Source organism: Taudactylus pleione, unplaced genomic scaffold (assembly GCF_031769625.1).
Source record: "Taudactylus pleione unplaced genomic scaffold, aTauple2 ptg000760l, whole genome shotgun sequence".
NCBI classification, from domain to species: Eukaryota; Metazoa; Chordata; class Amphibia; order Anura; family Myobatrachidae; genus Taudactylus; species Taudactylus pleione.
This window is the reverse complement of record NW_028285162.1, coordinates 2,550,190-2,562,720: the sequence shown is the minus strand read 5'-3', so window position 1 is coordinate 2,562,720 and position 12,531 is coordinate 2,550,190. Positions and strand designations below refer to the sequence as shown.

The 12,531-nt window shown below is 43.0% G+C and overlaps 1 protein-coding gene across 1 annotated transcript in view; it reads right to left on the bottom strand.

Annotated features, from left to right (window-relative positions):
- GNPAT (glyceronephosphate O-acyltransferase) overlaps window positions 1–12,531 on the bottom strand; it is a 118,669-nt gene that overhangs the window by 51,769 nt on the left and 54,369 nt on the right. The window contains exon 6 of the mRNA XM_088457434.1: window positions 12,158–12,233. Coding sequence (XP_088313560.1) covers window positions 12,158–12,233 — 76 coding nt within the window. The remainder of the gene's footprint in view (window positions 1–12,157; window positions 12,234–12,531) is intronic.

Below are 12,531 nucleotides of genomic sequence, written 5' to 3'. Positions count from 1 at the left end.
GAGCCCACTTCAAAAGCTGCTTGCGCATATCTGAGGCCACAAATGTCTTTCTGGGAGGAGGTTGAATGCAAGTGGTAGCGAATACTCTGGAGTCTAGAACTGGAGTTTCCTTATGACTTTCGGAAGATGTGTCGGAGGAGAGTGATCGAGAGAGGGCATCTGCTTTTTGATTTAGTGAGCCTGGGCGAAAAGTTAAAGTAAAATTGAAACGAGAAAAGAATATTGACCATCGAGCCAGGCGGGAACTCAGACACTGAATATTTTTTAGGTATAGGAGATTCCGATGATCTGTATAAACGGTGATGGGATACATCGCGCCCTCAAGAAGATAACGCCACTCTTCAAAAGCTAGTTTCACAGCCAATAATTCCTGCTCTCCAATGGGATAATTCTTTTCTGCTTGGGAAAATTTCTTTGAGAAGAAGCCACAGGGATGAAACTTGCTATCCTCGAGTTTCTGGGATAGTACTGCTCCTACCGCTTCAGAAGAGGCGTCTACCTCAAGAAAGAATGGGTAGTTAATGTTGGGTTGTCTCAGCACGGGGGCGGAAATGAAGGCTTGCTTTAAGAGTTGAAAGGCAGTTTCAGCCTCTGGAGGCCATCGGGATGGATTTGCCCCCTTGCAAGTTAGGGCGGAAATGGGTGCCATGAGAGTGGAAAATCCTTTGATAAACCTTCGATAATAATTTGCGAAGCCCAAAAATCTTTGTACTGCCTTCAAAGAATTCGGACGAGACCAGTCCAACATTGCCTGAACTTTCTGGGGATCCATTACAAGGCCGGCACCTGAAACGATGTAACCTAAAAAGGGAACTGAGGGAACTTCAAATACGCATTTTTCAGCTTTGCAGTACAGGTGGTTCTTTCGTAGGCGAGTTAACACCTCCTTGACTTGGGATCGATGTCTGACAATGTTGGAGGAGAATATCAGAATATCGTCGAGGTATACTACCACAGAGATATATAGTAAGTCCCGAAAGATCTCATTCACAAAGTTTTGGAACACAGCAGGAGCGTTACAGAGACCAAAAGGCATTACCAGGTATTCAAAATGCCCGTCTCGAGTATTGAATGCTGTTTTCCATTCGTCCCCGGCTCGTATCCTAATGAGATTGTAGGCCCCTCTTAAATCCAGCTTGGTAAAAATAGTAGCACCTTTTACTCGATCGAAAAGTTCGGTAATGAGGGGTATCGGGTAGCGATTTTTGATGGTTATATCGTTTAAGCCCCTGTAATCGATGCAAGGACGCAGGCCTCCATCCTTCTTAGACACAAAAAAGAATCATGCCCCTGCCGGTGAGGAGGATGGTCGAATGAACCCCTTTTGCAGGTTCTCCTGGATGTATGCTGACATGGCTTCAGTCTCGGGTAGGGAGAGTGGGTAAGTACGACCTCGCGGAGGAGTTTTGCCAGGAATCAACTCAATAGGAAAGTCCCACTCCCGATGAGGAGGCAGAATATCGGCTCCGGTCTTACAGAAGAATCGGAGAAGGAGCGATACTGGTAGGGAATTGGAGTAGTGGTTGCAATGTAACTACCTTTGACGGGTTTGATTTGAGGAAGGCAGGATACTTGACAAGTTTCTCCCCAGGACAAGATCTGCATGGTGCCCCAATCAATATTTGGGGAGTGCTTGCGTAACCAGGGGTATCCAAGGATGACCTCATGGGAGGCTTTGGGAATTACTAGGAATCGGATAGTTTCAGTGTGGAGAGCTCCGATACGAACTGGCACAGGAAGGGTACGTTGACAGACGATTCCGTTGGTAATCTGAGTGCCATCTACAGCAGATAGAGTGATGGTGTGGTCGAGAGAGGAGACAGGAAGCCAGAGCCTCTGGACAAGTTCAGCGGTGATAAAATTTTCAGCGGCCCCTGAATCGAGGAGAGAAAGAACAGTTTTAGAACCAGTGGAGATCTCAAAAGTAATGGAGAGGGTAGATTAATTTTTTGACGGAGACGGAGACATCACTCCTAACCTGGTGTCTCCGGCACAGATTAGGATCGGGAGTTTCCCGGACGACGTAGGCAGGCTGCAACCATATGACTGGTCTCCCCGCAGTACATGCATAGATTTTCTCGTCGGCGTCTTTGCCGTTCTTCTACCGTGAGGCGGGCCCGGTTAATCTGCATGGGTTCGTCACCCGCAGGTTCAGACGGAGGGAGAGTTGGAGTAGTGGTCGGCCGGAACCTAAAGCGATCTCCCCTAGTTTTTTCACTCTGGCGTTCTCTGTACCGCAAATCCACTTTATTGCAAAGGGAGATAAGATCATTGAGGGTAGCCGGCGGATCACGAGTGGCGAGGTCATCTTTTATGCGATCTGTCAATCCATTCCAAAAGGTGGAAGTCAGGGCTTCTTCATTCCATTTTAGTTCCGAAGCCAGCGTTTGAAATTGAATGATATACTGACTGACTGGTCGGTTCCCTTGGCGAAGTCGCAGGATTTCCGTTGCCGCGGAGGTTGTTCTGCCGGGCTCGTCGAAAATCCTCCGGAAGGACGTGAGGAATCCAGAGTAGTTGTCTAGTAACGGGTCGGACCTCTCCCAGAGAGGCGAAACCCAGTCCAGGGCAGAACCGGTCAGTAGAGACACTATATATGCCACTTTGGATTTTGGAGATGGAAAGTTCGCAGGCTGTAGTGTGAAGTGGACGTCACACTGGTTGAGAAACCCTCGGCACGACTTGGGGTTCCCGTCAAACTTATTGGGAGTCGGAAGGTGCAAATGAGATGGTGCAGGTGGAACAGGGACAGCTGGAGCTGCTGGCTGGTTGGTGGCGGCAGGCAAATTAACAGTAACCAGGGAAGCTTGCAGCGTATCCTGACGAAGAGACATTTCCTGCAGGAACTGAGCCATTTGGCGCTGAGACGCCTCTAGTCCCTCTAGGCGACTGGCGATACCCTGGAGCAAGTCGGCCCTCAGATCCTGTCCACTGGCCGAATCCATCTGGCCAGTGCAAACTGTCACGGCTTGGCGTGTGCTTGGACCCGGAGTGGAGTCGGATGAGGACTTGTTTGCTGGTACTTGAAGGCAGCCGGCCTTAGGGGAGTATGACTCATGAAGCAGTGGCACGCGACGGGATCAGAACCAGGCTGCGAGACACTGGCGGAACTTAGAGACCCGGGGTATGCCGGGTATAGCAGGTAGACGGGATCAGGAGACAGGTAGTAACAGGAGCAAACTGCACCAAGGCTGAGAGGTGAGTCTGCAGAAACACACTGGTACTGACAGTTTAAATGAGCAAAGGAGCACAGAGAACTAGCTCACAGCATACGCTGTGATAGACGTTGCACTGGCAACTAAAGAGCCTCTGGACAGCCCTTTAGTACCCTCAGGTAGTGCAGGATTGGTTGCTAGCCTCCCCAGCCCAGACTGAACCTGATTGGCCAGAAACGACATGTGACCCAAATCCAAGATGGCCGCGCCCAGTGGTCACAGCATGGAAGCTCTGCCAGTCTCAGCCCCTCTCACCCGCCTCCAGATGGAAGCCTTTGGTCTGCGGAGACTCACAGCACCCAGCGCTATTCTCCAGGAACCTGCACCTCTGCTGGAAACACCATGCCACAGCGCCCGGAGCTGTAAGCTCCGCGATCTCAGCAGCCTGTCACCCCTGGTCGTGACAACACCCATTCAACTTGCGGTGGTCTTGACCGCCACCGTCGGTACGCATATTTGACTTCTGCTTTTGTCAAACTGCCTAATAATATGAGATATGATCAATATAGATTTTGCAGTCGCACATGATATATGTCTCCCAAATTTGGGGACAATAATAGCCCCTTAAAATAATAATGTAGTCAAGGGGGTGCTACCATAGACATGAAATTGAAATTACAACAAGAAAAGAGAAAGAGGAAATGTCTTCGAATGGTGCACTGAGCTAGTGTATATCTTAAAACTTAACTTTTATTGGTAAATAATAATAAAGTTCTAATATCTTATCAAGACAAAATAGCGAAAATAAATATAAAATACAGATAGAAAATGTGAATAGAAATAAAGATGTGACTTAAAACATTATGTTCTAAAAAGAACATGTAAAGCAGCGCTTCTACCAAATTTTACAATTTATTGGTGTTGTTATGGATATCAGTGGGGTGTGTATATTTAATTATATATGTATATAGTGTTCTCACACTCCAATACATCACCACACAAATAGAAATAGAAATCCCTGTTATTGATGTTAGTTCTCCATATATTATCCTGTTAGTAGCTGTGACTTAAATATTTAAGAGACTCTTATTCATCTGGTAGTGTCCCATATACCCTTATACAGGGTTATAATAGGGACATCAAATCACATTTTATGACCTCAATCAGATCTGCGGTTTTTTATATGCAATATCCTTGCCAAGGTTCTATATAGGTTTTTGTATTCTTAATAACGTCATTCACATATAGTAATTTTATTGTCCTTCTTAGATAACCCTTATGGCAGGTCTCAAGGTATTAGGTGTTTAATATTCTTATCAAGTCTGCTGTTATAAACCTGGGTATTATATAGTGTTCCTGCTGAAGTTTTGTGGAGGTATATGTATTGTCAATAAAGTCATTTATATATCAACCAATTCATGGTATTTTTCCTAGGTGATTCTTATAGCAGGTATACCCAATAGTAGATATGGCATATTTTCAATATCCCTCTATTGTTGGCTCATATAAATATTATCAGTTTCAAAATAGGGTGAAACTGGTTTATGGTAATACGATATCAAGTCTATTATTAAACACCCAAGTATTGTTCAATATTGCCGCAGTGATTCTTTAGAAATGCTTGTGTCATTAGAGTCACTAAGGTGTTAAATATTATTGACACCTTAAATATATTCAGATCAACCTTATATCTCAATAAGTATAATCGAATAACATAATATATTTATTTGTTTTTTAATACTTAATGTAATAGCCCTCTGTTGTAGTATATATTCTGTTAGAATTTATCCAAATGCTTCTGGGAGAGATATGCAGATCACTCAACTATATAGTATTACATATAAGCTGCGCCCCCATCAGGTGTTGTAGAGGTTACAGCCATTGTATAATCATGTAGAGTGTAGCTCTCCGCTTATAAACGGGCTAACTTCAACTGGTATAAGGCATCTATCCAGGTTCAAAGTACGGATAGTACAATCAGCAGGTATAAATGACATAACAACAACACATTATCATATTCATAAGTGGTAGACAGCGCCGCGTGACCGACGCAGCGTTTCGCTAAGGAGCTTTTTCAAGGTAAGCCGAGCTAACAGACTTCCCTTAAATACCTACAAACATATCATGTCACCAATCAGGTATCTGGTGCGTCCATATACACCAATCATAACCACCTATGCTCACTAGTTCCGCCTCCCTCCCTAGATTGACATAATGCCCACGTGTCCTGGGGCTGATGACGTCATCATGAGGAATCCTAATAGAACTAGGATACATGGATACAGTCTAAGTCTAGAGTAATCAAACTCCGAATCACATTCACATTCGTTCCCATTGATTAAGAAACTTCGTGATACGCAGCACTATATGAGAAGTCAATGATACATATAGATGTAATATTATAACACCTACTTTATAGCCCACATGAATAACAATAAATTCATATAGATCCCTTAGGTCACATGATCACTATAAATACTCGAGTTTATCCAGGATTTATAATAGATAACAGATAAGGAAATGAAATCCAGGCTGGATGATAATAATCGAGCACCTATACAAAAGATGCTCACTATATAATCATAGATTCTAAATCAACAGTAATAAACAGTAATTACAGAGTTTGTGGTTCCAATGTTCCACAATGCTACTACACCCAATATGGATATAAATTAAAATAAACAATGTGTGAAAATAAAAATATTTAATAATCTATATTGAAATAATGAAAAATATTCACAATTATAATATATGAAAAATACAATAATACATGGTGATTAATGTCAAAAAATGCTATAATAATATTAAAATATAACACATAAAATGGTGATGAGTGAATATGATTTATTTATTGTCCTCAATAAAGTGGATTAAAATAAAAGAATAATAAAAAGTGACATTTGTCTGAATTAAATAATGTGAAATGTACTTGATACAAAATAAGTGAATAAAAATATAATTACGTGATATTATTGAAAAACTTATTACGAAACAAAAAAATTATTATAAAAATATGTAATAGTGATATATTATGTTCTATTAATGTTCAATTAAGTGAGAAAAATGCTAGAATAGAATAAAATAAAAATAAAATAGATTAATTGAACACACAATATGTGCAAAAAATGTAAAATTTTTTGAAAAGGTGTGAAAAAACCCAACTAAAAAAAGTGTGCAATAAAATGTGACTATATTGAAATACTATATCTATAATTTTCAATAAAAACATGTTGTAAATCAGAAAAAAAATTATACATGTAACATGGCTAGATAACTCTACATAATAATGCCATGTATCTAGTGTAATAATTATTGTAAATAATCCTTTGGATATTCCCACAGAAGATAAATATACAAAAGAGAGCATAGATACTCTCAATTTAGACCTTCATTAGGATCATAAGAACATAAAAATGTGCTCTAGTGAATAAATCATACAAAATATCAATGAAAGACATAACTGAATACTCCATATAGTTGTACCTAATATCATACCATTATATTAGTATGAGTATTTATAGTGATCATGTGACCTAAGGGATCTATATGAATTTATTGTTATTCATGTGGGCTATAAAGTAGGTGTTATAATATTACATCTATATGTATCATTGACTTCTCATATAGTGCTGCGTATCACGAAGTTTCTTAATCAATGGGAACGAATGTGAATGTGATTCGGAGTTTGATTACTCTAGACTTAGACTGTATCCATGTATCCTAGTTCTATTAGGATTCCTCATGATGACGTCATCAGCCCCAGGACACGTGGGCATTATGTCAATCTAGGGAGGGAGGCGGAACTAGTGAGCATAGGTGGTTATGATTGGTGTATATGGACGCACCAGATACCTGATTGGTGACATGATATGTTTGTAGGTATTTAAGGGAAGTCTGTTAGCTCGGCTTACCTTGAAAAAGCATTTGGATAAATTCTAACAGAATATATACTACAACAGAGGGCTATTACATTAAGTATAAAAAAACAAATAAATATATTATGTTATTCGATTATACTTATTGAGATATAAGGTTGATCTGAATATATTTAAGGTGTCAATAATATTTAACACCTTAGTGACTCTAATGACACAAGCATTTCTAAAGAATCACTGCGGCAATATTGAACCATACTTGGGTGTTTAATAATAGACTTGATATCGTATTACCATAAACCAGTTTCACCCTATTTTGAAACTGATAATATTTATATGAGCCAACAATAGAGGGATATTGAAAATATGCCATATCTACTATTGGGTATACCTGCTATAAGAATCACCTAGGAAAAATACCATGAATTGGTTGATATATGAATGACTTTATTGACAATACATATACCTCCACAAAACTTCAGCAGGAACACTATATAATACCCAGGTTTATAACAGCAGACTTGATAAGAATATTAAACACCTAATACCTTGAGACCTGCCATAAGGGTTATCTAAGAAGGACAATAAAATTACTATATGTGAATGACGTTATTAAGAATACAAAAACCTATATAGAACCTTGGCAAGGATATTGCATATAAAAAACCGCAGATCTGATTGAGGTCATAAAATGTGATTTGATGTCCCTATTATAACCCTGTATAAAAGGGTATATGGGACACTACCAGATGAATAAGAGTCTCTTAAATATTTAAGTCACAGCTACTAACAGGATAATATATGGAGAACTAACATCAATAACAGGGATTTCTATTTCTATTTGTGTGGTGATGTATTGGAGTGTGAGAACACTATATACATATATAATTAAATATACACACCCCACTGATATCCATAACACCACCAATAAATTGTAAAATTTGGTAGAAGCGCTGCTTTACATGTTCTTTTTAGAACATAATGTTTTAAGTCACATCTTTATTTCTATTCACATTTTCTATCTGTATTTTATATTTATTTTCGCTATTTTGTCTTGATAAGATATTAGAACTTTATTATTATTTACCAATAAAAGTTAAGTTTTAAGATATACACTAGCTCAGTGCACCATTCGAAGACATTTCCTCTTCCTCTTTTCTTGTTGTAATATGAGATATGGTAAGAACTTACCCTTGTTATCTCTACTTCTACGAAGTCCATAGGGTTCCACAGGATACCTTGGGGTATAGGTGATGACATCAGGCATCGGGCACCATAGAGTTAATTTTTCAGCCTCCCAGGATGCACTAGGGTCCCCATCCTATACCCCGCCCCCGAGCCAAGGCATCTCAGTTACGTACCAAGCCATAGGCCGGAGGAGGAGAAGGAAGAGAGAGAAAAAAGATCTGGACACACACAAGAATCACATTCTCACCAGAGGGAGACGGAAAAACCGGTGACCAGAGTAAAGCCCATCTGCAGCACAGGTGCGACAGGGTGGGAGTCCTGTGGAACCCTATGGACTTCGTAGAAATAGAGATAACAAAGGTAAATTCTTACCATATCTCACATTTTCTACTTCAGGGTCCATAGGGTATCCACAGGATACCTTGGGGATGTCCCAAAGCAGTATCCTTTAAGGGTGGGGACGCTCCTGTGCTGAAAGGAGAATCCGCCGCCCGAAGGAAGCATCCTGAGAGGCAAAGGTGTCAAACACGTAATAACTCACAAAGGTATGGACAGAGGACCACGTGGCCGCCTTGCAGATCTGGACTGCAGAGGCACCACGTCGAGCTGCCCACGAAGGACCCACAGACCTAGTGGAATGAGCCTTCACAGAAGGAGGAACCGGCAGGCATTCATGCAGATAAGCTTCAGAAATCGCCATACGGATCCAGGCTGCCAAAGTTTGCTTTGAAGCAGGCCAACCCTTTTTACGGAAGCCATAGAGGACAAACAAGGCGTCCGACTTCCTAAACGAAGAAGTGCAGTCAACATAAGTCATTAAGGCCCGCACAACATCCAAAGTGGCCTCACCCATTGAAAGGCCAGGTGAGTTAAAAGCCGGTACAACTATTTCCTCGTTAACATGAAACTGGGAAACAACTTTGGGAAGAAATTCAGGACGAGTGCGCAGCACTGCCCTGTTCCCATGAAAAATCAAGAAGGGGGGTCTACAAGAGAGAGCCCCTAAATCACAAACATGTCTGGCCGAAGCTATGGCCAGAAGGAAAACAGTCTTAGCTGTTAGCCATTTAAGATCCACTGAGCCCAGTGGTTCAAACGGCGGTCCCAAGGCGCCACAGGTGGGACAAATGGCGGCTGAATTCGCAGAACACCTTGCATAAAGGTGCGCACATCAGGGATTTTAGCAATCCTAAGATGAAACCAGACCGACAGGGCAGAAACCTGCACCTTCAAAGAAGCAAGGCGAAGCCCATGGTCTAGTCCCGCTTGTAGAAAGGCTAGCCCTCTAGACAGACGAAACTCCCGCGGTGCATAACCTCTTGGTCGACACCACTGGAAGAACGTATGCCACACGCGATGGTATATTCTCGCGGAAGACGGTTTCCGAGCTCTTAGCATGGTTCGCATTACAGAGCTGGAAAACCCCCTGGACCTTAGCATGGCCGTTTCAACAGCCACGCCGTCGAAGACAGTCGAGTCAGGTCCGGGTGAAGACAAGGACCCTGTGACAGAAGGTTTGGTCATAGCGGCAACCGCAGAGGACTGTCCACGGACAGACCCCGAAGGTCTGAGAACCAGTGCCGTCTGGGCCATGCGGGAGCTATCAACAGGAGCGTTCCTCCTTCCTTTTTGAATTTCCGGATTACCCGTGGAAGAAGGGAAAACGGAGGAACAGATATGCAAACCGGAACGTCCACCGGACGGACAGAGCATCCACCAGAGACGCCTCTTCGCCGCTTGTGCGACACCCGTACACCGGCAACTTGTTGTTGTGCCGGGACGCCATGAGGTCGATCTCTGGAAGACCCCACCTGTCCACCAGCAGTTGAAAAACGTCCGGGTGCAGGGACCATTCCCCCGGATGAATGTCCTGGCGACTTAGAAAGTCCACCTCCCAGTTTAGCACTCCCGGGATGAAGACTGCTGATATGGCCAGGAGATTGCGCTCCGCCCATACCAGGATTCGGGACACCTCTACGAGAGCCGCCCGACTTCGGGTTCCTCCTTGCCGATTTATATAGGCCACGGTGGTAGCGTTGTCCGACTGGACCTGCACTGGGTGACCTTGGAGAACCCGATGTGCCTGCCGGAGGACATTGAACACCGCGCGGAGCTCAAGAATGTTTATCGGAAGCTCTGTTTCTGCCCTGCACCTGCCCTGGAACAAGTGTGGACCCGAGACTGCTCCCCAGCCCCGAAGACTGGCGTCCGTTGTTAACAGGACCCAATTCGCCACTCAGAACGGACGACCCTTGTTGAGATGGGTCGTCTGCAACCACCAGGCTAGGGACAGGCGAACCTCAGTAGTGAGCACCATCGTCTGGGACTTCAGACTCTGAGGCAGTCCATTCCATTTGGACAGGATCAGGTGCTGCAGAGGTCTGGAGTGAAACTGGGCATATTCCACCATGTCGAATACCGACACCATGGAGCCCAGTAACCTCATCTCCGAGTGCAGAGACACCCGGCGGCTCTAAGATGGCCACCAAGGAGCATAGAGGAGGCCGGCCTGGGGGAGGAGCGCTGCCACAAGTCCAGTCAGCACATGCAGAGAGGGCTGTGTGCAGCGGGGGAGGCACCGGCTGTGAGACAGGGAAGGCGCGCTCCCCTGGCATGCATTTAACCCCTGGGACGGTGCAGCGCTACCGCTATGCCGCGGTCCGCTGTCCCAGGGGGTTAGTGGAAGCGCAGGTTAGTACCTGGCTCCACGCTGCAGCCAGTCCCCAGAGAGCCCCCTGCCTGGGGACTCTGGACCATGTTTCAGCAGGGACCCACCGCGGGACCCCGCTGCTTACCTGCTGTCCCCCTTAGATCTGGCCATGGTCCTGAACATCTGGGGTCACTGCTAGCTGTGACCCCAGATGCCTACCAGCATCCCCGGATCGGTATCGGCGTTCTGGTACCGGCGGGGGTGTAGGAAAGACAGCATGGACGTCAGGACTGACTGTCCATGCTGTACTTCCAGATGTGCAGCCACAGCTGCATAGAAGAAAACTTCAGGGGCTCTTCTTGGCCCCCCTCTAACAGGTGCATCCGACTCCGGCCAGGCACCAAACTAAACTGAGATGCTCGGGAGCGGGGTATAGGAGGGGGACCCTAGTACATCCTGGGAGGCTGAAAACTTAACTCTATGGTGTCCGATGCCTGACGTCATCACCTATACCCCAAGGTATCCTGTGGATACCCTATGGACCCTGAAGTAGAAAAATCTCCTTTTAATGCACTATTGGGCGCCCCCGTTATTGTGCTTACATAATATAAATTATATATATATATATATATATATATATATATATATATATATATATATATATATATATATATATATGCTGATGTGAGTAGTGAAATCAGTGGAGAAGTTGCCCACAGCAGTCAACTTCTACCTGTCATTTTATAGACACTTGATAAAAGCTACCTCAAAGCCAATTGCTTCTCCACTCTTCTCACTGCTTGATACATAAACTACGGCAATATTTAAGTTAAAAATAGATATATAAAGTGGAGACTCATAATTTGAACTTTGTTCCAGACGAATTGTAATTTTATTCCACCATTTGTAATTGGTGGGTTTTTTTGTGTTTTTTTTTTGGGGGGGGGGGTAAATAAAATGACTGCCAACTAATTTTTCAAAGTTACTCTCAAACTATATACAAACATAATTTGAATTTTCTAAATAACAAAGTAGACATTTTCACTCACCAGCTATTAATAGTGAAGCACATGGCTGCTTATTAGGAAATTATCATTTTGCATATGATATTTTTTGTAAAACAAAACAATTGTGACAAGTATAGTATGGAATAAAAAATGGCTATGGCTTAGGTATATGTAGAAGCCACAATAAAATTATCTTCCTGAATGATGCTGGTGAAGTTATCTGAAGGATTTATAATTTGCTGCCAAGTCAATGGATAAGAAAGACGGTAATGCTGTACATACCATACTTTGGATTTAATGTCTTGCATGTTCTGCTCCTTTGACCTTCAACAAAGAACTCCACTGGCGCGTATCCATTCTGTAGACAAGAGCTTCTAGTTACGATACAATAAAGACAAGGGCTGCTGCAAGCCCAGCATTAATCCTTAACTAAACATTTACTGCTGAAATTTGAAATTCACACTTATTAAAATAAAACTTGTTCTTTTATTATTATTTTTTACATTGTTGCTTAAAGAGTATTCCCATGGAAAAAGGTATTTTGCTTTTTAAAACAATTCTTCAGCAGCCCGATATGTATCATTTGTCATTGGTTTGCGTTTTCAAGCTGCTATTACGGATTTATAATTCTGCACAGTGTCATGTACTATCACGGC